The sequence below is a fragment of the Fragaria vesca genome, linkage group LG2, assembly GCF_000184155.1.
Source record: "Fragaria vesca subsp. vesca linkage group LG2, FraVesHawaii_1.0, whole genome shotgun sequence".
NCBI classification, from domain to species: domain Eukaryota; kingdom Viridiplantae; phylum Streptophyta; class Magnoliopsida; order Rosales; family Rosaceae; genus Fragaria; species Fragaria vesca.
In genome coordinates this window covers 10,425,319-10,453,143 of record NC_020492.1, presented here as the reverse complement: position 1 = coordinate 10,453,143, position 27,825 = coordinate 10,425,319, and the positions used below count along the sequence as shown (strand labels likewise).

The following is a 27,825-nucleotide window of genomic DNA, read 5'->3' as shown; positions in this document are numbered from 1 at the left end:
AGGGGTGTTATTGACAAAATAAAAACACCTATTTTTTTTAGGAAAAAGTAAAAACACCTATGAATACACAGTTGAGCGGAAAATGAAATAGCTTCCTCCCTCCCTCCCGAAGTTTAAAGCGAGCAGTGACGACGGAGTTGAGAGTCTGAGAAAAGTGAGAGGTCTCAACATGATGCAGCTTTTGCGCGTCTTCTCCTCCTCCTCCTCCAGGTATTCATTTTGCTCTCTTTTACTGTTACTGTTACTGTTTCTATGACAAAGATCCTATTCACCTCTAATTTTGCTTAAACCCTAAAACTATAAAGGTGAGCTCCAACAGTTAAGATTGTTGATCTAGCTTCCAGGAAATGAAAAACCCATTCGTTCTATTTTGTGTGTGTTTATGGGTTTGTGAATTAAAGATTGGAACTTTACTCTGCTCCTGCTTTTCTTTACATTAGTTGATGGGTAAAACTCTGTTGGGGTAGTAGTTGTATATTGAAACAAGTATGTATTCTGGACAAGTAGGTCAGGCCGAAAGCGAGTCCCTATTGTATGTTGGTATAAGAGGTAATATGGGCTACATTGAATTTGGTTTTCGATCCAGGGAAGTTAGTACTCCAAAAGGTTATTGTTTCCAGAAGCCAGATTGGCTTGCCATTATGTGTACTACTGGCATCTACTACGTTGGGCATTTTGCATTTACAAGGAACTTGAATGAGTTGTCCTTATTATCTCTGCTAATGGACACCTTCTTCATTTCCTAGTCTAGAACTTATAAGGGTCAAGTTCCTCCTTTTGTTTTGGGTGTTAGTTTAAATCATTTCTCATGGGGAATACTTATGACGTGGTTTAGAGGAGAAGACTGGCTGCTACTCCTTCCCCTCAATGGTGCATTTCTGCAAACAGGGCTGAGAATGTGAATCAGCTGTCTTTGTTCTCTCCAGTTGTCTTAGCTCTTTGGGAGGTTCTAATGTGATCTGATTCATTCCAGCTGATTGTACGTTTGACCCTACTGTGCGAAAGCTTCAATTTCTTTTTCTTTTTTTGGAGGTAGAAAGTAGTTTATTATCTGGCTGGACGAACAATTCAGTATTTTGAGAATATGTCTAGGGAGTAGGGAGAAGATCCATCCTTTCCCTATGCCCTTACATTATTGCGGAAATCATGTTCTGTAGCTTTAGCATTTTTCTTTTCTAATATGGACATACTGGATTGTCTACTAACAATCTTTATAATCGTTCATATTCCCTAGGATCATCTCCTGCTAGTAATCTTTTATCTGTCAATGCTGTCATTGTTAACAATATCATTTTTCGTATTATATTTGTTGAAAAAGGAACCAGTTATCAAAGAGAGCTGCTTCGTCGTTGGATGCTTTTACACAAAGCACCGGCTTTTCTACTGCCAGGCAGAATTTTTCTGCTAAAGGTAATCTGTTTATACATATGATTTCTGGATTCTATCTTCTCTCATGGACAAAGTTTGTTCTATATCCGTTTCCTCTTGTTTTTGAAACTGCAGGAAGAATTGGTAATCAGATATATGCTCCTTTTTCTATCTACAAAGGCAAAGCTGCACTCTCTTTGAGTCCTATTCTCCCCACATTCACTAAATTGGAAGTATGAACTCAAATCTTTCAGTCATAATGTCACATTGTCACATATATTTTTAAACGGTGTTGACAATAGATCTATCTCATCATTCATCTGTTTATATATTGCATAGACTGGAAGTGTTGTGGTTGAGCGACGTGGTTCTGTGATGTTAAAGTTCATGCCTGCAATTGGTGAGCGCAAATATGACTCGGAGAAGAAACAGGTAATCTCCACATCTGTTTTCATTTACGAATTCTGAATTTCATTACTGTTAACTTCCCTAAAGTAATTCTAGTGAATTTACGCGTAACTAAAGATTTCCTTTGGTGCGTGGTTCCCCTTCTCTCATAATTATTCACTCTCATCTTCTTCATTTTTGTCTTGTTCCAGTTGTTTGCTTTGTCGGCAACAGAGGTTGGGTCTCTCATCAGCTTGGGTCCCAAAGATTCTTGTGAATTGTTTCATGATCCTTCAATGCAATCAAGGTTAGATTTTTCTGCCATATTCGTTTTGTGAAAAGACATCTAACGACCTCTTTTCTTCTCTTTTCTTTACTGCCAAATGTTTCATTGTGAAAGCAACGCATATCTTATTCTTATATTCTTTTCACAAAAAAGTTTCATTAATTCAAGGAAATACGTTGTAGTTGGCCTTCATGAGCACTTTGTGTTACAGTAATGCTGGTCAAGTGAGGAAGAGCTTATCAATCAAGCCTCATGCAGATGGCTATTTTTTTCTTTGAGTAAGTGGTACTTTTTCTTATATTTCTATGTCGTTAATAAATAAATTAGAAATTTTGAATAATCATATTTATCTTCCTACACCTGGAGTTGGGATTTCCATGAAGAGGTCGATTGGTTGTTCAATCTCAAATTAAGTTGTATAGACGTTAAAGTTGACATTGCCTCATCTTTTGGTGGCAGCTGTTGTTAACAACCTACTGAAAACCAGAGAGAGTTTTTCAGTTCCTGTCACAACTGCTGAATTTGCTGTAATGAAGGCTGCTTGCAGTGTAAGACATGACAATAAATTTAAAGTTCCTGTAAGAATCATGTTTATATCCATTACAATGTTTACATGAATATTGTTAACATACAGTTTGCACTCCCCCACATCATTGGTTGGGATCGGTTGACAAATAAGGTGCCAAGAGGTGTAGAAGTGCAAAAATCAGAGATGGTGGAACCACAACTTCTGGATGAATGGGAGAGATGAAGTCCACCTCTATCTTGTGTTAATCAAGCTCAAGGATGTTGGATTGTGTGCTTGACGTATATAATGTATTTTGAGCTGTTGCCAAAATCTTATTTTACTTTGTGCAGAAATTGATGCTGCTGCTTTGAGTAAAATTAGCATCATTTGCTGGTGCTGCTATTCGGGATAGTTTTAGTAGCAGCTGATATTGCCCGAGTCTGTTTTTGGCTTAAGATGCTTACAAGTGGATATTTGGAAACTAAATTTGGTCCGTCATGGTTTTAAACTTGTTATGACCGAGTATGGTTGAAGTGTTATGCTTAAATCCCCTGGTAATGGATATGCATAATCTTCATATGATATCGTTGAGTCAAAGTGATTGTTTGGGTCGATGAATAAAAACAGAGAAGTGGCTATTAAAGGGTTCGAAAAAGCATTCCTAGATTACCTAGGAGATCTGCGATCTTGGAAATAAACTTATCCCCAATCGTTCTTTCACGCTCTCATTGAACCGAACGGAACCCTAGGAAGGAATGGCTGGAACCGACGCGAGATGCAAGGGAGATGTAAGAAAGCTAGCCCTCTTCTTTGAGAAACTCGGCGCCTCTTCTCCTCCTGGTACGAACATTTCTTTGATTTTGAACGAATACATCTTCTATCCTTGGTTGACAATTTCGTGGTGGATTTTGTTAATAATTAGAGAACTTATCTGTTGCTTTCAAAATCAGATCTGAAAGTTCTTATTGCTCTCTCTAATCTGGAATTTCTTGTCAGATACAAAAAAAAGTTCAGAAATCATCAATCGAAAAGGTTGCGGAGGATCTTCTGGTTCAGGTGTTAGTTTTTTCCCTGTGTGGATCATAGAAGAAAATTCTGCTCCCATTTTCTTTCTTTCCATTTAGCCTTTACTATTAAATTCTACTTTTCTTTTGGTTAACAACTGTGAGATTGCTTTCTCTTCTCTACGATGTGCTTTCTAGCTCCTATTATATCCTGGTATTTGTGTAAATTGGTTGTCGAATGAGTTCCTACCTCCTAGATTTAAGGTGACATCCCAGTACTTAATTAATTGGCATAATTTTTCATAAAGCTCTACAAGCATTCAAGTGTATGGCCAAAAGGAAATCTACCATCGTTTCTTGTTTTCTTATCTTCTATGGGTATCTAACAACTGCAAACAACCAGGCACCTAAACAGGCTATACTCCTGTCGTCTTCATGGGGCAGAATGACTTTGGAGGACCGGTGGCTAGGGGAGGTGCTTCTGTGGACAAACGACAATGTGTGCCCTGCAATGAGTGTTCCAAGTCGCACCCCCTTTATTCTGATTGCCCTTACACCCCTTGTGATATTTGTGACAAGGTTCACGACTCTGCTCGTTGCCCTTACTTCGACCATCTCCCACAAGGGGCAACTTTTCCCCCTGGATATGAAATAGTTTGTTGATGCGGTAATTTATTTAACGAGGATAAGTGGGCTTGTAGCTATTGCGGTGGGAATATGCCAGCAGTGCTTAAGGCCAAGTTTTGTTCCATTTGTAATATCGGGTATCAGCACAGTGTATATGAATGCCCAAAGGATATTGCTCTTGCTGCCAAGTATAAATCGGTCAGAGACAAGATGCTTTCACGTGTGCCGATTCCCTATCGCCCTGTCTATCCAGAATCATCATCAGGAATTCCCTATGTTCCAACTACTCCTTCCTTGTCGGTTTGTGGAGACATGAAAGAAGGCAAGGACCCCGTCTATATTCCAGAATCATCATCAGGAATGACTTATTCTCCAACTGCTCCTTCCTGGGTTTGTGGAGACATGAAAGAAGGCAAGGACATGAACATAGGCACACCTTGTTGGAAGCCTACTTCGTGGACCCAGTAATGTGATTGCACCAAAAGAGGATTCAGTGAATGTAACTTTATGAGTTTAATGTGATTGAACATAAACACGTATGGAGAACTTTTTAATAGCTGAAGTGTTTTATTGTGAATAATGGTCATGTGCCTATGTGTGATTTACTTTCTTGTTTTTGTTTAATGTGTGATTTAGTTTGGTGCTATAATGCTCTTGTTTCTTGTGATATTACTTTTCTTTACATTTGTTGATGTTATTAATGGGTCAAATTCTGTTGGGTTAGTAGTTGTATATTGAAACAAATATGTATTCTGGACAAGTAAGGAGGGCAGAAGGAGTCCCTATTGTATGTTGTTATGAGAGGTAATGTGGGCAATTGGCTATTTTCTTTTTCATTCAAGATTGGCTCCTTTCTTCTATTTTAGATTGCAATTCAGCAGTTTTATAGTTTTAAAATCATCTGTTATTGTTTCTAGGGATAATTGTCCTCATCTTTGTAAATCTTTTGGTCTTTCAGTTAACATTATTCCTGTTGTCCTAAATTTAATAAGAGAGCATATTGTCACGGGATGAGAACTTCGCCTCTCTACCAACCGTGCGGCCTTAGAGTTGTTCACCTCCTCGAACTCTTTAAGTCAGCCTCGCCTTCACGCAACGGAAACAAAAGCAACACAAGAGAGCTAGAATGCTAGAAGTATACTAAGTATGCAAAACTAAGCAAAACAAACACTTAGTCAATGTGGGAGAAAGGAACTTTGTATTAAATTGAGAACATTTACAAGACTTTCCAGGATGGATTGGCTAAGAGCCTTCACCACCTATTTATAGCCTAGCACCTCCTCGATGGATGGCTAGGATTCATTTGATCCAATGGCTACAATTACATGTTCTAGAATGTACACAAAGTATGTACAAGAAAATTCTAAGCTAGGGAATTCTAAAGTGTTCTAGAATTCTGTAGATAGGTCCACCATGTTCTTGAATGTCGAAGTGCTTCTCCTCAGGCTTGGACCGTGCATGATGGACTTGGACTTGTGTCATGGACTTACTTCACTCAAACTCAGTCCATGACGTTCTCCCCCACTCAAGTCGGCGACGTCCTCGTCGCCCTTGCGAGCTCCTCTTGCTCAAACTCGGCAATCTTGTCCTTGAATTGCCACAAGGACTCCTCTTTCTCCCAACTAGCCTCGGACGCGAGCAGCCCCTTCCATTTGACAAAGTATTCGGTATACCTCGGTATCCGCTTCTTCCGCACCTCCCGCTTGGCTCCAATACTATCCACTTCTTTGTCAAATGAAGTGGTCATATAAGCGGGAGCTCGATGGGACTTACCTCGTTCGGGTGCTTCGGCATCTTCATGATAAGACTTCAAGTGACTTACATGAAACACCGGATAAAGCTTGGTGTTAGAAGGTAGTTCCACTAGATATGCTGTTTTGCCTACCCTCTTGAGGATCGGAAAGGGACCTTCATACTTCCATAGTAAGCTCTTGTGAAATCCCTTGTGCGCCTTGTGTTGTGTTGGAATACCTTTCATGAACACTAAGTCGCCAGTTTGGAACTCTAGGTGTCGCCTTTGCCGGTCCGCATACTTCTTCATCTTCTTTGAAGCCTTCTCTAGTTGCGAACGAGCGAGCTCATTGGCTTGTTGTCACTCCTTGGCTGTTTTATATGCAGCGGGGCTACTTCCCGTGTAGCATGTCACCAACGTGCTTGGAGTCAAGGGTTGTTGTCTGGTTGCTAGCTCGAACGGACTTGCTCCCGTCGACTCAGACCGCTGCAAGTTATAAGAGAATTAGGCGACATCAAGCAACTTTGCCCGATCCTTTTGGTTGACACTCACGTAATGCCTTAAGTACAGCTCCAACAAGGCATTCACGCGCTTTGTTTGCCCATCGGTTTGCGGATGAAAGGCCGTGGAAAAGTTTAACTTTGCCCCGAGTAACTTGAAGAATTCCGTCCAAAACTTTCCGGTGAATCGAGCATCTCGATTGCTAACTATGCTCCTTGGAACTCCCCAAAACTTCACCACATGCTTGAGGAATAAGCATGACGCTACCTCCGCGGTACACTCCACGGGTGCCGGGATGAAGGTGGCATATTTGCTGAATCGATCTACCACAACGAAGATGGATCCACAACCATCGGACTTGGGTAGATTGGTGATAAAGTCCATACTTAAACTTTCCCACTGTCTTGATTGAATGGGAAGGGGTTCCAACAACCCTCCCGGATGCTTTTGCTCCACCTCTTGTTGGCACACAAGGCAAGTCTTCACATACGCATCCACATCGTCCTGCATATGTGGCCAATAGTAAGTGTCGCTAAGCAATGCCAAAGTGCGATGAGTGCCGGGGTGTCCCGCCCACTTTGAGTCATGGCATTCCTTCAATATCTCCCTCCTCAAGTTGTCCCATTTCGGAACATAGAGCCGCTTCCCCGTTGTGTAAAGCAACTCGTCCTTGAGCCAAAATCGCCTTGTCGTTCCACTCTTGACAAACTCCACCAAGTTCTTGGCTTGAGAGTCATGGGATAGTCCCTCCTTGATTCTTCCCATGAGATTGCTTTGAGGTGTAAGCACGACAGGTGCTAGCTCTGCTTTCCGGCTTAGGGCATCTGCTACCACGTTCTCTTTGCCTTGTTTGTATTCCAACTTATAGTCGAACTCGGCAAGGAACTCTTGCCATCTCGCTTGCTTAGGGGTAAGTTTTGCTGCGTTTGAAAGTAGCTTGTGGCGATATTGTCGGTTCGGACTATGAAATGGGAACCAAGCAAGTAATGCCTCCAAGTGCGTAAGCAATGAACTACGGCAGTCATCTCCTTCTCATGCACCGAGTATCGTCTCTCGGTGTCATTGAGCTTGCGGCTTTCAAATGCTATCGGATGTCCCTCTTGCATAAGTACACCACCAATGGCAAAGTCTGACGCATCGGTGTGTACCTCAAATGGCTTGCTAAGGTCTGGCAGCCTTAGCACGGGTTCCTCCATCAAAGCCTTCTTCAGGTCTTCAAAGGCTTGTTGGCATCGGTCCGTCCACTCCCATGTCTTGTTATTCTTCAAAAGGTCCGTTAAGGGTGCCGCAATGGCGGAGTATTCTTTGATGAACCTTCGATAATAATTAACCAAGCCAAGGAAAGATCGAAGTGTGGGTACCTTAGTTGGCAGCTCCCAATCTTGGATGGCCTTCACCTCGCTTTCCTCCATCAAGAGCCTTCCATCCTTGATCTTGTGGCCTAGGAAATCCACTTCCACCTTGGCAAAGGAACATTTCTCCTTCTTCACATAGAGTTCGTTCTCCCTAAGGGTTTGGAACACTATGAGAAGGTGCTCGACATGCTCCTCCAAAGTTTTTCTATAGACCACAATGTCATCGATATAAACTATTACGAACTTATCAAGGTAAGGATGGAATACATTGTTCATTAAGGTGCAAAAAGTTGCCGGGGCATTGGTGAGACCGAATGGCATGACTAAGAACTCGAACGATCTGTATCTTAATACACATGTGGTCTTCGGTTCATCTCTGGGTGCAATCCTTACTTGATAGTATCCCAAGCAAAGATCTATCTTGGTGAAATATCTTGCTCCTGCCAATTGATCAAATAGCTCGGCAATCAAAGGGATGGGATACTTGTTCTTGATGGTGATCTTGTTAAGCGCTCGGTAGTCAGTGCACATCCTTAATGAGCCTTCCTTCTTCCTTTGGAACAAGACGGGGGCGTCGTATGGACTCTTGGACGGTTGAATGTAGCCGGCATCAAGCAACTCCTTAAGTTGCTTCCGGAGCTCCTCTAGCTCGGGTGGCGTCATTCTATAAGGGGACTTTGATGGTGGCTTTGCTCTGGGTTCCAACTCGATGACATGATCCACCTCCCTCCTTGGTGGCAGCCTCTTCGGCAACTCCTTGGGCATTACATCTCCAAACTCCTCAAGGATTGCCTCTATTGCTTTTGGCAAAGGTTCAGACTTTCCTCCAACCTCCTCGTCCATCTTGAAGGTTGCTAGGAATGTAGGCTCGCCCTTCTTCCAAGCTTTGGCGAGTTACATGGCGGATAGAGCCTTTGTCTTCTCCCTTGCTTGTCTCGCCATAGGCACCACCCAAGGCAATTCTCCATCCGCCACAATGCAAAAGATGTTATAGAATGGAATGGAAAATGCTCGTACCATGTCCATGAATTCAAGGCCGATTACCACGTCATAGTCATCCATCTTGACCACGATGAAATCAACTTTTCCCTTCCAAGCGCCGATGTGAACCTCCACATAGCGTGCTACCCCAACATTGGGCGTGGCAAGTGTATTCACTGTCTTTACGCTGCCCAACTCCTTCGTGACTCGGAGGCCAAGTTTCCTTTCTTCTTCCGACGTCATGAAATTATGAGTTGCTCCGCAATCCACCAAGGCACTAATCATCGTGTCTTTTGCCTTGACATCGATATAAAGCGATCCACCTTCCGCTTGTCGCCTTGGTTGAGGGACGCTAGCCTTCACGGCATTGAGCAGCCGGATGCATCTCATCCTTGCTGCATTATCTTCCTCTGCCTCGATCCTAGGCTCTTGCAAGGTCATGGCTTTGAGTGCTTTTTTTTAGGGCAATCACGCATCATGTGAGGGTGGTCGCATAAGTAGCACTTCCCTTCCCAAGTCTTGTTTGCGGCCTTGTCGTGCCTCTCGAACCTCTTCGCCTTCGGCTTGTAGCTTGACTCGAGCTTCTCCTTCGGCTTTGGCACGTCTCCCCCACTTTTCTCATAGTTAACCTTCTTCCCCTTGAACTTGGTGTCGCCTTGGTGGCTAGCTTTGAATTCAATAAGAGACTCGGCAGTGGCAATGGCTTGTGACAAGGTCTGCACTTGTCTTCTTTGCAACTCAAGCTTTGCCCAACTTTGTAATCCACTCATGAAGTAGATGAGTTTGTCCTCCGTCATGTTGGGCACTTCGAATAGTAAGTTAACAAATGTGTTGACATAGTCCTTGACGCTACCTGTTTGCTTTAGCCACTTAAGCTTCTCCTTGGCTTCATATTGAGCATTTTAGGGATAGAAATGCAACTTGATATCATTCTTGAATTTTTCCCAAGTATCGAGAGAGAACGTACCTTACTCAATTTCCGTGCTCATTCGACGCCACCACATAAGGGCATTGTCGGCTAGGAATACGGTAGCCGTTGAAATTTTGGACTCGTCATCCTCAAGCTTTAGATACTTGAAGTACCTTTCCATGTTCCATAGAAAGGTGTCAAGCTCTTTAGCTTCCCTCTTCCCACTAAAGGATTTGGGTTTGAAAGAGTCCAATGCCTTCGTCTCCTTTGGCCCTTGCGACTTATTCAGCGCAGCCTCTTTGCATAACGCCTAGTCTCCCTTGACCTCCTTCACTTCCTCTCGGAGGGCTATGAGCTCAGCGGACATTTGGTCAAGCTTTTCTCGGACCTCCCCTCAGATCTTATCTGCCATAATGTTGAGAGCGCCGCGCATTTGCTCTTGCAACTCTTCCACCATCGCTGCGAGATTCCCCTTTGTCATGACGTCATCGTTAAGTCGAGTGTCAAACTCGACCACGGCCAATTCCACCTTTCCGAGTCGTGCATCAAAGGCAGCAAGTACTTCCTTGTGGCTCCTCTTGGTGCCAGCAACAGCTTGCTCCACCGAAACTCCTTCTCCGGACATCTTCCTTCTCTTTGTGTTATGCGCGAGCAACTAGGCTCTGATACTACTTGTCACAGGATGAGAACTTCGCCTCTCTACCAACTGTGCGGCCTTAGAGTTGTTCACCTCCTCGAACTCTCTAAGTCAGCCTCGCCTTCACGCAACGGAAACAAGAGCAACACAAGAGAGCAAGAATGCTAGAAGTATACTAAGTATGCAAAACTAAGCAAAGCAAACACTTAGTCAATGTGGGAGAAAGGAACTTTGTATTAAATTGAGAACACTTACAAGACTTTCCAGGATGGATTGGCTAAGAGCCTTCACCACCTATTTATAGCCTAGCACCTCCTCAATGGATGGCTAGGATTCATTTGATCCAATGGCCACAATTACATGTTCTAGAATGTACACGAAGTATGTACAAGAAAATATCTAAGCTAGAGAATTCTAAAGTGTTCTAGAATTCTCTAGATAGGTCCACCATGTTCTTGAATGTCGAAATGTTTCTCCTTAGGCTTGAACCGTGCATGATGGACTTGGACTTGTGTCATGGACTTACTTCACTCAAACTCAGTCCATGACAATATACCCTGAATTTGTTCGATCCTTCATTTCTTGCTGTCCAGCCCCATCAGTTTCCCGATTTTGTAATATTACCAAAAGATATTCCTAAACTCCAATTCTTGTAGAAGATACACGCTTAGCAGCAGTTGATATTGTGTGAGTTGTTTCCGGCTTAAGATGCTTACAAGTGGATATTTGGAAACTGCATTTGGTATATCATGGTTTTAAACTAGTTATGACGGAGTGTGGTTGATGTTTTCTGCTTAAATCCCCTGGAAATGTTTGCCTAATTACATGAAATTACTGAGTCAAGGTGAACGTTTGGGTCAATGAATAAAAATTACAACTGAGAAGTGGCTCCTATTTTAAGGGTTCAAAAAGCATTCCTTAACTTCCTTCATAATCCCAAACTAGGGTTTTATTGTCTAAAGTTGGATTCCCTACTTTGATCCTACCAACTCCCGCACCAACTTAAAATACAAGAACAGTGGTACATGATGAGAGCATTGTATGCAAAGGATACTGTCACAGTTTTTCAAAATATAAGCAGGAAGGAATAATAACAGATAAACAAGGTCAAACTGCTTAGCTTATCCCAACTTCATTCCCCATCTTCATCTACCAAAAGAACCTTGATCAAAATCCTATTATGTCATAACATCATCTCATGTTACCCTCTCGCAGTACATCCCTCATATCGTAAATCCGTTTGTCTGCCTTTAAATAAACCTGCATTGGTGCAAGATTTCCAGTCATAAAGTGAAGGAATGGTTGGTTCTACCAGTAGTACATCATCTCATGTTACCCTCTCGCAGTACATCCCTCATATCGTAAATCCGTTTGTCTGCCTTTAAATAAACCTGCATTGGTGCAAGATTTCCAGTCATAAAGTGAAGGAATGGTTGGTTCTACCAGTAGTTTCACTAACCACCAAATGCATGTCAACAATATTGTGCCTAAATAAATGAGGACCAACCTTAACCAGTACAGATTGTTTCAGTAATATTTGCCTAAATATTCTTAAATATGTTATAACAGCTCATTCTAAATTTATATTTTTCATCAACTTAGACATTGTAGAGCACAGTAAACATATGGCGATTAAAGTTGAAGGCTATAGATTGAATGATATGCTTTTGTAGTGTTACTTGTGACCCTGTGATAAATGAAGCAGAAGATGAAAAACTTACCTTCTTAGCAAGGAAAATTACAGCATCAACTGTACCCTCTGCATATATTGATCTACCACAAACATTATGCTGAAACTCAAAAGAAACTCTGCACACGAGAAAGTAATACAAAGAACAAGATTAAAACATTACACAAAAGTCCTAGAGAGAGAGAGAGAGAGAGAGAGGTGAGGATCTTTCTAACGTTTGATCAGGTGAAGTGAGATGGTACATATGAAATGCATGACCAGACAAATGCTCCTCTGGAACTCCCACCATCTCTACCTGTTGCTGGGGATCCCTTATCAATTGGACCTGATAAAGGTTGTCAAAAGAAAAATAAAATTATTCAGAAATATATTATTATCTTAACATGCTTAGTATTCCACCGCAAAGATATAGGACAAGAAAGGGGAAGGTCAGCGCTTTCTTTTTCCAGTCAGAAAAACTTAAGCTTCAATACAGAAGGCCTCTTACTATCCAATATCTAATCAAAAGATGACTTAAAGCCAAAAAGGAACATACCAGACCCAGATAGAGGCCAGATCCTAGCAGACAATAAAATGTTCTTATTAACGCTAAAGAACATAAGACTACCTTCACAGTTCTATATAAAACTAAAAAAAAGCCAGTGTTTATTCGTTCTGATATGCTCTCACCTACTATAATGCATGAATACCTTAAAAGACACCCCAACATATAAAAGAGCGAAGCATGAGGAAGAGCGATGCTACAATTAACCATATATCCCAATCAAATTAAGCTAAAATTAACAAGGTATTGTTTAGCATACCTGATCCATATCAAAGGACACTCCCAGCTTCTGGAAGCAGGAAATAACAGCCTTGGCGGTTCCAGATGTGTCAAGTTTACTTGCTTGATGTGATTCCATCACCTAAAATTTCAGAAAGATGAATCAATTACATAGGTTTGGACAGTAAATATATCATGCAAAAAACAAGAAACTTGAAGTTTATAACTTTTGTCTATTTTGAAAGGTGAGAAATACATTACCAATGTACAAAGAGTAAAGAGTCATGTCCCAAGAAAATCCTATTTTTTTTTTCTCAGATGTGAAAAACAAAGGATAAATATCGGTATGTGAACTTGATAGTACATAAAGAAAAGTATAGCCACCCAATAAGTGAAAATCAAACAAGAACGACATTGTCAAAATGATTGGTATATATCTTGCTCCATATTTTGTATCAGTAACAAATTACAAGAAACATCAAGTTACCTGCAGGGAATACCCAGAGAAAGCTCCAGGAAATTGCTCAGCCATAATTTCCATGGTTGCAAGAAATGCAACAACCTATTCATACGAAAATACTATTAGGTACGGAAAGGGAAGGTCTCAGAGTTGTAAACAATATTATAGACTATGCAGGTATTAAGGATCACCTGTTTCCCCATTTGAGGGGAAATCACTGCATAGACTTTAGAGTCTTGTACAGTCTTATACAAGAGATCCCTATCTCCACCGGTTGTTCCCATCACAAAGGGCACTCCAACTCTGCAATATAGCTCTGCATTATCTGTAAACGACAAAGAAAGACGCAGAAGAATCAATCAAGACAAAGTATGTACAGCAGGAATAACAGTCATAAGCGAAAAAAAAAATGGAATTGGAGTTCAAACTTATGATCAATACCATTTACTGCAGAAGGGACAGTGAAGTCAACCACAATCAAATCGGGATATTTAACAAGAAGAGACTCAAGTGTGGATTCTCTATCCGAAGGACCATGGACTAGAACCTCCTTTGTGCCGACTTGGACGGTTTGGCCAGCCTCTTGAGCAGATCCAAAGGAGACAGGAACCACATTGAGTCCAGCAGACTCTGCTGCGCTGATAATGACCTTCCCCATCTTACCACTACAACCGTTTACCTGATGAGATAGAGTCATCGCATTAGTGCTTGCATAAGCTGCAGAAATTGAAATTGAAAGGAAAATCACTACCATGATAGGAATGTCAAACATGTTGGTGTTGGAGGTAGCAGTGTTCTCAACGGGTACGGCTGAGATCGACATCTTGGGGGTCATCGTCATCGTCATCTTCTTGACAGCTCTCTGCTTCAGATGGACACTACCGAATCCTCTGGTTGCAGGCAACAGTGTTGGCTTGTGAGGCTGAACAGAGATACAGCTGGCTGGGGCATTCACCATGGACTTGGCCATATTTAAGTTCTATCTACAAACCTGGACGACGGCAAAGAGGGAATGAGAAGAATGGTTTCGGCAGATGGGTTTAAGCCTCGAGGGTTTACCTGTTTCAATGTAAATGTAATATTTATAAAACAAGGAGGACAGAATCGGTAGACATGTTTCTGTTAAAACTACTTGAAACTCTACTCTCTCTAGTGCCGCCCAAAGCTTCCCCAGAAATCCAGTCTCTGTAAAACTACTAGTTGACTCTGAAGCTCACTCTGGATCTAAAGATTGAAACTTTCTGGCTGTGTTATGAACAGGCATGTGATTGCCTAATTGGGTTTTAGCAAAGGTAGACTCTTTCATACTCACTCATTCTCTATTTCTCAATCACTTAATTGTTGATTGCAATATAAAGCTTTCTAGGTTCATCTTCACGGTTCACATTAGCTCTATAGGATTCTAGCTTGTTTGTTTTTCTTTTTCCCTGTTTTGGTTTAGCTGCCGAAAACTTTAGGTAAAATAGAATCAAGCGCTAATTGGGTTTTCATTTTTAGTGTTAGTTTAATATTATATGGTTGATTTCATTGGATTGAGCTAGAAATAGTTTATATGTTTTGGAACCTATAATGCTTCTTTGTTTGTTCGATTGAATCTTTATTACCTATATATTGTTTTTGAATATATGAACTGTTGGGAAGTGCTTTTTCTTATGCTGGTCTAATAATTCTAACGGAAATGGAATTGTGTTTTTTGTTTTGATAGATTTAAGATATGGCTGTATCTAAGAAAGAACCGATGCTGGTGAACGAGAATTGGGAGATTGTGCATGTGCCAGACAAACCCCTAATCTCTCCAGACCAACAACCCACTGTGGATGTCATTGCTTCAATCATACACCCAAAAGTTGCCAACACTCTTGTAAGGTTGCTTCCTACTCGTATTTCTTGTTTCCTTCAATTTTGTAGCAACACATGTTATTACAACGATTTGGTTTGATGATTCAGGCGTCTGAACCAAATAGCACAACTGGAAAATCTCCGGCATGTCAAGCGGGTGCACAAGAAATTTGTTCAAGGAGGTATCTCTCGTATTCTCGATCTCACACAATTGCCTTTCTGAATGGATCAACTGTCACTGCATCTCACTTTGAATCAACGTTACATGTCCACTCCTCTTTATATCTAATACACTCAGTATCATCGTTCATTTTGTAATAGAGTAATTAGTACTGTCTCTCATAATTAGGGCTGCTTTTGATTACTCAATGAGGGGCAATTTCTGTGATCATTTTAAGTGCAACTTACACCAAAAGGGAAGTCTTGGTTATTACATCTTGTAAAATAGTACAAATTGCTTATCTGGGATCATGTTTATTTCCCTGCAATGTAAAGTCAAAGACTGTACCTCCCTGTGTGGAGCCTTGGGGATTCTATCACTTCACCTCAATTCGATTCTGAATCACTGTAAGGGCATGAAACTCATGTCAATTTAGCATATTCATAGGATCCTCAAACTTGTCATACTTACATGGTTAAACCTCTTTCTTGAATGCTGTGTGCGCACTGGTTTAGGAGTATATTCTGCCAAGAATAGATATTTATGCAAAATCATGTTTTCCTTAGACTGTAACACCATATTGCTCTTACATTCTCATCTTTATGGTATGTCAAAAATATGGGGATGACTATTGATGTTCTTGACAGGAACAATTCAGTTATCCGTGATCTTATGTCTCGCTTCTGAAAATGGTAATCTGTTGGACAACATACCTCACGATGTACAGGAGCTTATGACTTCCTATCAGTTGAGTCCTTTTATCACAAAAGTGGGTCTTTCTCTGTTTTAATCGTTTTTTTTTCCACCAGAATTTTAATTTTGTTATATTAGTGCTGTAGCCGAAATTAATACAAAGTGGAATCAAACAAGTGGAAAACATTGAGAGCACCCTTGTAATGTTTGTAGAATTTTGTTTTGTTACATTCACATGATAGATACTATTGTATCGTTGTGATATTTAAAATGTTAATTGCATTTGGATAATTATTGGTGGATTATAAGCAAGAAGACCTTCAACACATAATTCACTTCATTTTGTTTATTGGAACAGTTTAAGTCATAAATGTTTTCTTCCACCGGGAGTTACTCCTCTTTTTGGTTTACATTAGCAGTGTCTATTTTTGTACTTGATAAACATTTTTTTTCTTGGCTTCACCTGACCCCTTGTTATTTATCCTCTTCTATCAGTGCAAATACTTTCAGCCCAAACAAAATTGTTTGCTGGTTTTTGGTTTTCTGGTCCTGAAGGTATTATCTGGCTCAAGTACTCCGATACCCATGTGAGAATTTGGTGGCTTTTGAGGAAGTTTGGCGCAAGTGTTTATAGACAATAGTTGATGGATCATCTTACCACCATTTGTTTTCTTTATATATATAAAAGATTAAACAATTTTTTTTTTTTGAATATCGCTGAGCCTGTTAGCAATTTTTTATTAAGTTTTGCATTTCATGTAGCTGCACTCAGACATTGCCTTGTAGATACAATTGCATCCCTGTTAAACTTCTTTTATTGATCCCTTTCATATGTTCTTTATAGGTGTTTTGAACATTGCATTTTAATTTGTTTGAGATATTATTCCTTTTCAAAACCTACTCTTCTGGTGTTCTCCAGACTTGCTATGATTGTATTTGTTTTCTTTTTCTTACAAGATAGCATGTTCACCTTTCAATGCACTCAATTTTAGGTCTGCAAGTATGCGGCATTATCAAAAGAAGAGTGGGAGGAACAATGCAAACTTTGGCCAACATCTTTTCATCCACCAACCTAGTAAGCTCCTCTTCTATTTATAAAATTATTGAATTCTGGTTAATTCTTACATGAACCTTATTCTTTTTTAGCACACATTTTCTTCTTAGTGTACTAGCATTTTCTTTACAGATAATGAGTTAAATCATTGATTTTAAGGGGACTTCAGTTTTTCCTTTCTAGGATTTATCGTAAACCTTGACTTCTTTTCTTCCACATAAATGATGGTACAGGTTCATGTTGTAGTTACCAGAATGTTAGTCTACACTCCTATAGTTAATGTGTCTGTGGCAACATATTTGTCTACTCTTTAGAGAAATAGTGACATAAAAGTCAGTTTTGGTTAAATATCATATTGGATGATTACATTTGCATCCTTTTTGGTGTGGCTGCTACTTTCTTCTGTGAGGCCTGAGTGATGGTTCTGCAATCCTCAAATACAGATGTGTGAAATAATTGTTTGTTTTACATTCTCCCTGATTATTGTTTCTTTCTCCGTTACTTTAAAATACAGTAATATCAATGGCATTACTGGATTCGGTGAGGAGGATTCACAGTCAGTGGTTGGCTTCATGAAGTATGCTATTCAGCTGGCGAAATCTGGTCATAAGATGGTAGCTTCCATACTTCTTTTGTGTTAGCCTTTTAGTCTCTGTTATTTGGGTTATTGTGTTTCCCTTATACCTCCTAATACAGTGTATTTTCATCTTCCACATTCACTTACTATGCAGGTAGTCAATGCTGCAGTTATAATAGATCCTTCAGTTAAACAAGTAATTGCTACTGCATGTGATCAAACTTGCTCTTGGTATGCTCCTGCGAGCAAGACCACCCTTGAAACAGACTTCTCTAAGAAGACAGAAGCCTCTGTTTCCCAGAGCCAATCAGATGGAGTATTGAGCTATGAAACTCTGCATTCAAACAGTTTGCCATTATATACTGGTGTTTGTTGTTTATATCCTTGGCGATGGGCTGAGCAAAAACCAGATACTGATTCCTGCTCTTGGCATCCTTTACGTCATGCTGCTATTGTTGCTATTGAATCTTCTGCAGCCAGGGACATAAATCTTTTCCCCAGTTCGGGGAAAGTCCAAGATACATTTGCTGAGACAGGCTACACACAGTCTTCTTCTGTAGGCTCTCCCTCCAAAAGACAAAAGACCCATTCTACAAAAGTGAGTTCTTTTGAATTTTTTTTTTTTGACTTTTTCTGGAAGACCACTATATAGAGCTGAGGAGGTTGTATGGTGTTTATTCACTTCCAATCATATACTAGTTTACATTGATTTTTTTTTTTTTTTTCATTTTTATTGTGGTATTGACATTCTTTATGATTTCCCTTAAAGATTTTCTCCTGCCTATGTTTAGTCTCTTGTGTATTGTAGGAGTTGATTCATACTTTAACCAAGTTTCCTTTCTCTTTTCTTTTTTTTTTTTTGGGTACTCTAATCTGATTTCTCATTGCTCTGAACTCCCCCTTATATATTTGATCTCGTTAAACCTTTTACAATTTCAATAAATTGAGCATATACTGCAAGTTATATATTGTTTCGAACACATGGACAAAAAAAAAAAGAACACATGCTTGTGAATGCTTGTGAATAACTGAATACTGCACATTTTAAATTTTGAAGTATCTCATTTTCACACATTCGTCAACAGGAAATGAGGGCATTGTTTTTGAACACTAAGTTCTTGGGTGATTCTTGAGTGATTTTACTGTTCAAATTAGTTCTTAAGAATCTTGCCATCTTTTCAGGTTCACGATGAGGCTCATCTGGACACTAATGATGACGTTTCCAGTTCTTTATCAGTGAGGCCTTACCTATGTACAGGTTTTGACATTTACCTTGCTTGGGAGCCCTGCATAATGTAAGTTCTTGAAACTGAGCATAATGTGCTCCGATTTATTTTTCTTTTGTCCCTTCAATCTATTTCGTCTCTTGGTTATAATGCTTTTTTTTTTTTAACTGCTATGGGTATACCTATCTTATTGAAGTTATGGTACCATGAGAACATTTGGATTTTCTTTAAATCCGTTTAATCCTAGTAGTTACTGTAGGTTGCATGGGGTGTAATACAATGAAGTGTTTGTACCTCGTCGATAGTAAATAGGCACTTTATTTCCCCCTTTTGTCTTTCTTTCGAATCTCTTTGAACTGCCTTTATGATACCCCTCCTGAATCCTGATGGTTGCTGAATAGGGACTTTACACTAACGAAAATGTGTCTGCTCTCTTCTTGTCTCCTGTTAATCTGTTATTGCTCCCATAAAAAAGTTATCCATGAAACCTGAGATTTATGTTTTTCGTTTTTTTTTTTCTTGTTAATTGTTCAGTATTCTAATATTTGAGTTATTATTGAAGGTGTGCAATGGCACTTGTGCATCAAAGAATTAGGCGTATATTCTTTGCTTTTCCAAACCCAAATGCAGGGGCATTGGGAACTGTTCACAGACTACAAGGGGAAAGAAGCTTAAACCATCACTATGCTGTATTTCGGGTCATGGTTCCTGAAGAAGTCCTTAGTAGGGATGACGCTGCAACTGATGAGTATAACCGAGTGATCGACAGCCTGATAAAAAAAAACTGAGTGATTGACTGTCAACAGAGTGGATGAGCTCTTAATATGCCGAACAATATTTTTCCAGAAACCCCATTATACAATGAATCACACGTTTTATTCTGTCTTTACTTTTTCGGAACAATATGAACAGTGAAATACATGGTCACATGGTTTCCCAATTCTAGACTTGGTTATCTTGAACTGATCTGCATTGGTATGGATGTGAAGTTTTGGGTGTATCACATTATAAGAATTCATGATGATAAGAGTTCAGTTTGCCCGTACAGTTGAACTAATCTATTCACTAACTGAATGACTTTTTTTGCCCGTACAGTGTTTTTGTTTTTTGTTTTTAATTGATAAAGTGAAACTTTTATTTACATGAGATACAAGTACAAAGAATAAGTATGGGAGAGTCAAAATGACGATCCACGGGCAAATGAAAGCCAGGAAACAAAACTGCGAATGCAGTGGCTGTAACTTTTAAGAAACCATATACTCTGCAAGACCGGGTGATTCTATATGCCTCATGTCTGGGATTTCCTTCCATCGAGTATTATCACAAACTCAATGCCTCCTTTCCTGTTTCTTCTGATGATATTCAAACTTCAAGTTCCAGACTCAAATGTTTAATGCAGCTTTGGAAAGTAGTGTTAGTAGACCAACTAAACATATAAAGTTACAAGTTCCAACAAAATTCAATGTCAACCCACAGCGAAACTACTCCCAGTAGCCAAAAACCAACTGTCTCCAACCTTGGAGATGAGAAGTACCGTATTAGAGTGATGGAAGGTGGGAGCAGGACTGCAGATAATCAGATATAGTTGTGAAAGGGGTGGGGGAGTAAATGCGGGTGAAAAAGAATTGCAGTGTAAGATGGGGGGTACAAAGATGTAAGGTGGAGATTTACTGAGTGTGAAAATCACCAGCCCTCATCCCTTCATTTGCGTGCTGATCTTTGATGTCAATGTCTTCATTCCCAAATAATTAGAGCCAACTCCGGTACCAGAAATGAAGAAGAATGTATGATAGACATTTAAATTTCATGTTTCCAATTAGACCAATATAGCAACCAGTCAAATCCAACCTCTTATACGAGTACCAAAAGCGGCATAAATTTCAGATTTTAATACTAAAAAGAACATAATAGGACTAAAACTATAAAACACTAGACTGCAATAAGATGATTACTGATTACATGCATGACACAGTGCAAGCAAACCAATAATAAACACTAAAATGACAGAACATAACCAAATCCCAAAAAATACAGTATATTATGCAATCGATAAAGGTCTAGGAACTCCCAACTCAAATGAGAAGTTCATAAATTTCATAAATCTGCATATACATAGGCAAAGAAACTATAGAACTGTACATCAAATTCCTAGACAATGCGTATTGAGCACATACCTCCAAATAGGTGTAAAAGTATCATTGAGAATGTTAACACAGTGCTTCCTTATATGCCTGCTCCTCTCCATACCCACCCACACTCTACCACACTCTGTTACCAGGATTTTAAGTCATGATTGTTCCAGTTCAGAAACTGAAAGATCTTAAAAGCTCCTTTAAATGACAGGGTATTCAACGGATGCACTCAATGCCGTGACAAATCAATAACCAAATCACAAACAGTACTACACAAACAGCCGCATCAATAGCAAGGACAATTCGCACTTGGCGGCACCACTTCTTTCGAATGCTCTGAGAGCCCGATCTATTCCTCATGGAGCCTGAATCCTTTTGTAAGGCAATTGAAGAACCTGCTCCATGGTTATTAGAATCCAAAGAAGATGAATCTAGATTGACTCCTCTGTCAGCAGATCTCCGATGTTCCTCCAACTCAATGTCTCTTATTGCAATAACATGATCTTTGGCCTTCTTCTTCTCTTGCTTGTTAGACTTCCCAAGTAGAGGGGCCTTCGTAGAACTGGCAACTTCAATTTGTCCATTTGCAGTACCTGGTGATGGAGAGAGACCAGCATGAAGTGATGGGGTTTCAGCTGTCCAATTACTACCAGCCTGAGAAACAGTTTCTAAGGAGGTTATCAACCGTTGGATAACAGGAACTAACTGTTCTTGAATGCCAACAGAGTTCATACTTGACAAACTTCCCCTTGAACCCTTCTTGGCTAACTTCTTGAACTCATCCCTCAAATGCTCTAGAAACTGAAGAACCCCGGAACTTGCAAGACTCTCATCGACAATAGTCAAATAAACATATCCATCTTCAATTAGAAACCCATAAGTCCTCTTACCTGAGGTCTCAATATACCATTTATGGTAGGGAGGAGCCTTCTCCAAGCACAGAGTAGCCAAATTCTCAATTTCGTGATTCCCACCGCTATATGCATAGAGGATGCGGTTACCCTTTGATACGCAACAATAATAGACGGTAGTTTGAATTGAACCCATCATTGTACTGATAAACTCTAATCCTCAAAACAAGTCGACAACCAATTCTACTTGTGACCAGATGCTAGGAATCATTTAACATTCTTTGTTCCAAATGTAGATGATATGATTAAATGATACGAGGTCTCTAAGTTATGAGGATTTGGCAATAGAAGAATCCAACGAAATTCTCAAAGAAAGAAGCCAGTAGGGAGTATAGTTTAAACAAGAGTTCCACTATAAGATCAAGGGCTTCCAAGAAATACCAGAAGAGCTCCTGAGCTAAGTAATCCAAGTCGAGAATGAAGTCCACCATGCATCTTTGACCACACCCACATAACAAAACCTCTCAAGATCCTACCTTGCAAAACAGAACAAGATAAAAAGACCATCAGTGCAAGTATACCTTTCAACATTTCATGACCATGGATCAGCACAAGCTGAAGTGAAGAGATAGAAAGGCATTGGACTAAATAACACGAAGAAAGTTGATCCCCAGAATTGCTGAGATTCAACGCTTACAGTGTGGCAATCCAAAGTTAAAGATTGATGTTAGTAAATGGATTGTAGAGCAAAAACACAAAGATCCATATTGATGGTCAACCAACCACACATATTTTGGCATCTGGGGAAAAACTCGATTCCCGTGCAAACTAGTGGGTCTGAGCACCAGATTTTGTGAAACCAAAGTCTTTCAATGATTTTCTGAGCAAAACCAAAACCAAAACCAAGGCAAACAGACGAGAAGAGATTTACCTGACGAAGAAGAAGAAGAAGTGAAATGAAATGAAAGGAAGGCGTCAAAGTTGAAAGCTCGGACATGAGAAGGCGTAGGCATGTGAGACAACCCAACTTTGTGTTTTAACGGCAAACACGATTCTTTTGTTTTCCAGTTCACATCCCTTTGACTTCTCCTTCCCCTAACTCCTTTACTATCTTTTTTTTATAATAATTTATTTTATTTTCTGAAGTTTACACTAATCTCTTATTCGTATTTTGGGTTTGACTCACGAAAGATTACTTGTAGACTGTATCATTTAAGTTGTTTATCTGATAAAAAAATAAATTAATTAAATTAAAAAAAAAAAAAAACTCTAAACTGATCTAAATGGAAAACCGAAATAACATAAAGGTAAAGAGAAAATTGATCTTACTTGCCCTTAACTTTCAAGTCTTCACATTGGCAAACAAGAAAAAATGTCTAAACCACAAGTAGTTCATGCATCTTTGGAGTCATCACTACTAGAGGCCTAGAGCAGTGATTTCTTTGTGGTACCAAGTCTCCTTCTTACATGTTCCAATTTCAATACGGGCAAATTGTTCCCTCGTTCAGGAATGCATTCCTGTGATATCGGCATTGTCAACTTGTGAGTTGCGCTCTTAACATTCTGCTTTCATTTCTAATCATTGACCCAAGTTATAGTAGACATTTAAGCTAGTGTATTTCCCACACCACTAGAGCAAAAGTTCAATTACAACAAAACCTTTGTTTTATTTGGTCAGGAACAATTACAACAAGTTTGATCAAGATACATCTGGCAGAACAGGAATTAAAGATGTTTGACAAAATAATGTGCTAACTAATTTAACTACTATCGAATTTCACTTGCGTAATTTAGGAACTGCTGATATATACATCTGGTGCAGTAGCCTACATGGTTACTTACAAGCTGAGGCAGCAGACGCTGCTGCCTTCCCTATCTACATGAACTGCTAACAGCCTAATGATGTTACAGATGTATCAGCCTAACATACTCTGCAGAATGCTGGCTAACAACCTAAAATTTTTCTAAGACCACAAAAAGAAACTGAAGACATCCACGCGTCGCTATTATTCTTTTATGCTAATACAGAAACTTGACTGATTGAACGTTCTTAGCAAATTCTTTATTAGGAGCGGCTTCTTCATCTTCTTGGATGCACATATCACAGAAGCATGCAACATCGTGGAAATGATTCACTTTAGCAGCATAACACATTCAGCAGGAGAAGTCAACCAGATACTCTGTCAATATATGGCATGTTTTGAAGCCTGTATACTAATTGCTGCATCTCAGGGATACTATTGTGAGAAGGATGGTTTTTTTAGCTCTGTTGCCTTGTTTAATTGACCTGTTAGGCTGTTGAAGAGGCAACCAAAGAGATAATCACTGATTAAAAGATTATCTTATGTAATATAACAGTATATATACAAAATTTTGAAGATGCATGACCATAATACATCATATATTCTAGGCGACTACTTCAATGATCCTGATATGCAGAGTCAACGAATACTGGCTACACCTGTATTGTATTTTTTTTTTTTTTTCCTACAAATGAATAAAATTCCCAGTGACCATTAGTTTATTCATACCCATACAGAACGGCTAGAGAAGTAGTCTTCAGAGATATGAAAGACTGATAACAGTAGTACTAACAGAAAGTGCAGATGATACACATTTAAACATTTTCACCATTGAGGTTCAGTATAAGAACTTAAAGTTGAAAAAGCACGATATAAGAAAGGGCACGGTTATGCAAAAATTATAGCCAAACTTACCAGTAGATCAACCAGTATGCTCATGCACTTCATTTCCAATTCTCGCATCCCTTAATTCTCTCGCTGGATCTGCACATTGACAACCTCTTGCATCTTCTTCAGAACAGTTCTGGAAAGTTGTTGGTTCCCCATTTCTTAACCCAGAGAACTGTGAAGCTTCTGTTTCTTCGCAAGCTTGAAGTGTTGGTGAAAAAGATGGTACATCATTCTCTGCAACAGAAGACGCATGACTCAATTCTAGAGGTACATCAGGTGATTCATTTTGAGATTTATGAGAGGAAAGGAGGGATAAGCGGCAGAGTGGACAGGTAGTGTGCATGGATAGCCAGCTATCAATGCAATCAATGTGAAATGTGTGACCACATGCTGGTATTTGTTGAAGCCTATCATCTGCTTGATAGTCCCCCAGGCAGACTGCACATCTGAAAAAAAAAACAAAGGACATTTAACTAGAGAAAGTAACTATTTGAAAACCCTATCTCACCTAAAAACAACATGATGTACTGGTATAACCATTTACAGTGTGTAGTATTCTTCTTTCTTAAACATCTATGTAGTGTTGCAATGCTTAGTGTAGATACTTGACTTTTTTTTGTTTTGACATACATCAACAATGCTTGTTCTCAAAAAGTGTTTGCACTCAAAGGGGATATCAGTCGGTTCCACCACCGGTTTCAACTCTTTTTCTTTATCATGCCAGGGGGAGTGTTCAACATTACCTCAAATACATATATTACGGGGCTACCAGAAAAGCAATTTTGAGTTTTCATAAACAGTTGACAGCCACAGGGTAACTCATTGTGCAAACCATACTAGTTCATAAAAAGAAAGGCCATGCCTGAACCCCTGGTTTGTTTCTAGTTTCTAGAGTATGAGATCTTATCAGTCATTAAATGTTGATCAGTAAATCTTACAGTATGATAACTCCCTTTGGCGATTACATGAACATAGATTATAATATTGCAGCATAAGTTTCAACTATCCCTAAATCAAAACTGCACCAGTTGTGTGAAAAGCATTTCCCTTTGAATTCCAGATTGAACTTATGAGCTAAGAATAGTTGAAAATTGAAAAGAAAGAAGCAGAGCTCCCACTCACTGTGTATCCCTGACAAAGAAGCTTTCGTTATACACAACAATGGGTAGCATCTCCCTGTGTTCTTTTTTCAAGCCCGATTCAACCTGCAGCCAAAGTTACCAATTAAACACGAAATGCACAAAACTAAACTAAATAGACAGAAGAGGCAAACAAACAACATAAACGGGGCTTACTACGGCAATGCCATTGCTGTCGTTCCTCGTTCGAAGAGAGGACCAATTGAGACGGCGGGGACGAAAATAGAACAAGTAGAAGACAAAGAGGAGGATAAAAGTGAACAAGATAGGGACACAAAATTGGTAGAGCTTGAATGCACCTGAACCTGAACCTGAAGGTTTTGACTTGTTGTTGGGTTCTGGAGATCTGACATGATTGTAAGACATAACTTCACTCGCAAATGCAAGATGAGGGAGGGAAAGATTCGATTTTGAGAGCAGACTGTAGATAGATCAAGGCAAACCAGCAAGGTTGCTTTTTTTTTTCTTTTTTTTACCCCAGTTTGAAGTTTTATCTTTTTTAATAGTGGACCCCACAACACTGTTCACCTCGCAGACGCTCCGCCTACCCCATAGGAAATTCTTCTCTTTTTACTCCGTTTTGTTCCTCATCTTCATCCCGCTCAAAACATTCCTCACACCCAGAAATCATCAAGAAAGGTTGCCTCCGTCGCTCGCTGCAACAGCCAAGGCCGTGGAGGGATAGACACGTGATGAAGAAACCGAGACATACTCCGGGGCGGCGTAGACGGTTGGTGTATTCTTTCTTTCTGAAAATGTGATTCAAGATGATATGTTGTTCTTTGTTGAAATGTTTCACTGAAAAAATTAAGGGTTTAGATTTGAATGAGTATATGTTCAAAATGCTTTTGTGTGGTGTTGTCAGATCAACAACTTGCCTCCCTTGGGACTTCTCTGAATCTCCCCAGGTTATTTTTTTTTAGGAAAATTCTCATCTACCCTGATTTTAAGCAATTTTTTTTCACTAACAAAATAAAAATCTAAAATTCTCATCAACCTTAAGGCCTTTTAGGCAACTTTCCCACTAACTAAAATTTTTAAGGTTTTTTTTTTTTTTCTAGACCATATTACCCTTTATATTATCCTCTCTTCTATTTCTCTCCTCCATACCTCTTTTTTCTCTCTCGTCTGTTCCATGCCTCTCTCTCTCTCTAGATACCCAGCAAAATGTAGAGAGAGAAAGCTCCACCAATCAATCAATCATGGTGTCCTCCTCTCAAAACACCAATAAAAGCCTTCCATTCCTACCTCGCCGCAAAGCTCACTAACCTCACAATTCCATCTTCCTCCTCCTCCTCATCTTCGCCTCAAGACTTCAACTTCAACGACGTCTTTGGCCCCCCAACCGCCTCCAGCGACGCCGCGCCGTCGCCGTTGCTTGTCATCGATCCACAACCGCTCCCACTCCTTCGTCGGCCCCTCCCCGCGCTTCACCCCCACGTCCTCCTCCTTCCTCCGCCCCTTCGTTGCCAAATCTAACTCTGATGAAGACGAAAACGACGCCGGTTTAGATCTGGCTTGTATGAAGCGGCTCACTTGTGCTTGCTTTGCTCGGAGCTATTTTGGCCGGGAATGGCTGCCCCGGTAGATCTCAGAAGATGAAGCTCGTAGATCTTTTCGGAGATGAACTGGAGCTACTCAGTAGTGGTAGTGTGGTTCGAGATTTGGAGGTAATTCACTGTACCAGAGTAGAGATTTGATTTGGCTTATCGGATTAGAAATTCGGTGATAAATTATGGAATTGAGTTTTGGATGAAACGATTGTATATAGCACTGCTTATGCTTTTTGTTGTTTCCTTATGTTTATAAAAGGATTTTGATGGTCAGGACTATATATGGTTATTGTTGACACGACCCACACCGAATTTCACCCTGAAACCCAGAGTAAGTCGTGCGGGGACCACCTCCAAGGAAAATTTACTGAAAAGATTAAGAAAATCTCCCTTGCAGATGGACAACCCTAACTCGAAAATTTCAAATTACACTCTTAATTTATCACTTCTGAACATCGCATAATATACAAAAATTCTAAAGTATTCAGAGCTACTAAACACAAACGGAAGCAAGAAAACACGAGTAGGTTGAATAGGTAACCTACTGGCGAAAACTGGCAGAAATGCGGGTGACTATGCCTCGTCTCCTACTAGATCCAACCCGAACTCTGCAGACTGGGCAATTTAAAACGAAGGGCCCAGGGGAAAACATTTGAAAACCGTTAGAGTGAGTGGACAAAAATAAAAGAATAAATAAAA

General features: G+C 39.9%; 5 protein-coding genes across 5 annotated transcripts; 2 read left to right on the top strand and 3 right to left on the bottom strand.

The window, feature by feature from the left end:
- Nucleotides 1-58: 58 nt before the first annotated feature.
- LOC101312502 (single-stranded DNA-bindig protein WHY2, mitochondrial-like) lies at nt 59-2,958 on the top strand. The gene is given in 8 exon segments (XM_004290219.1): nt 59-210; nt 1,319-1,410; nt 1,504-1,601; nt 1,708-1,800; nt 1,968-2,062; nt 2,253-2,323; nt 2,501-2,589; nt 2,676-2,958. Coding segments are annotated over 8 exon segments (696 nt in total). The 5' UTR covers nt 59-169; the 3' UTR covers nt 2,793-2,958.
- An 8,520-nt stretch (nt 2,959-11,478) lies between these two features.
- LOC101312212 (4-hydroxy-tetrahydrodipicolinate reductase 2, chloroplastic-like) lies at nt 11,479-14,203 on the bottom strand. The gene is made up of 9 exons (XM_004290218.1): nt 13,961-14,203; nt 13,651-13,888; nt 13,401-13,534; nt 13,237-13,311; nt 12,790-12,891; nt 12,202-12,311; nt 12,018-12,105; nt 11,633-11,687; nt 11,479-11,556 (listed from the first exon to the last, which is right to left on the bottom strand). Exons 1-9 carry the CDS (start codon nt 14,177-14,179, stop codon nt 11,498-11,500), a joined length of 1,080 nt encoding a protein of 359 aa, XP_004290266.1. The 5' UTR covers nt 14,180-14,203; the 3' UTR covers nt 11,479-11,497.
- Nucleotides 14,204-14,407: 204 nt separating this feature from the next.
- LOC101311633 (probable inactive tRNA-specific adenosine deaminase-like protein 3-like) lies at nt 14,408-19,803 on the top strand. The gene is made up of 9 exons (XM_004290216.1): nt 14,408-14,501; nt 14,915-15,075; nt 15,157-15,230; nt 15,856-15,977; nt 16,894-16,976; nt 17,470-17,569; nt 17,687-18,130; nt 18,715-18,827; nt 19,321-19,803. Exons 2-9 carry the CDS (start codon nt 14,924-14,926, stop codon nt 19,544-19,546), a joined length of 1,314 nt encoding a protein of 437 aa, XP_004290264.1. The 5' UTR covers nt 14,408-14,501; nt 14,915-14,923; the 3' UTR covers nt 19,547-19,803.
- An 869-nt stretch (nt 19,804-20,672) lies between these two features.
- On the bottom strand, nt 20,673-22,748 carry LOC101311925 (probable VAMP-like protein At1g33475-like). The gene is made up of 2 exons (XM_004290217.1): nt 22,673-22,748; nt 20,673-22,277 (listed from the first exon to the last, which is right to left on the bottom strand). Exon 2 carries the CDS (start codon nt 21,938-21,940, stop codon nt 21,107-21,109), a length of 834 nt encoding a protein of 277 aa, XP_004290265.1. The 5' UTR covers nt 21,941-22,277; nt 22,673-22,748; the 3' UTR covers nt 20,673-21,106.
- A 1,247-nt stretch (nt 22,749-23,995) lies between these two features.
- LOC101296259 (RING-H2 finger protein ATL7-like) lies at nt 23,996-25,939 on the bottom strand. The gene is made up of 4 exons (XM_004292360.1): nt 25,730-25,939; nt 25,557-25,639; nt 24,459-24,880; nt 23,996-24,036 (listed from the first exon to the last, which is right to left on the bottom strand). The coding sequence occupies exons 1-3, from the start codon at nt 25,937-25,939 to the stop codon at nt 24,466-24,468; spliced, it is 708 nt and encodes a 235-aa protein (XP_004292408.1). The 3' UTR covers nt 23,996-24,036; nt 24,459-24,465.
- Between the last annotated feature and the right edge of the window lie 1,886 nt (nt 25,940-27,825).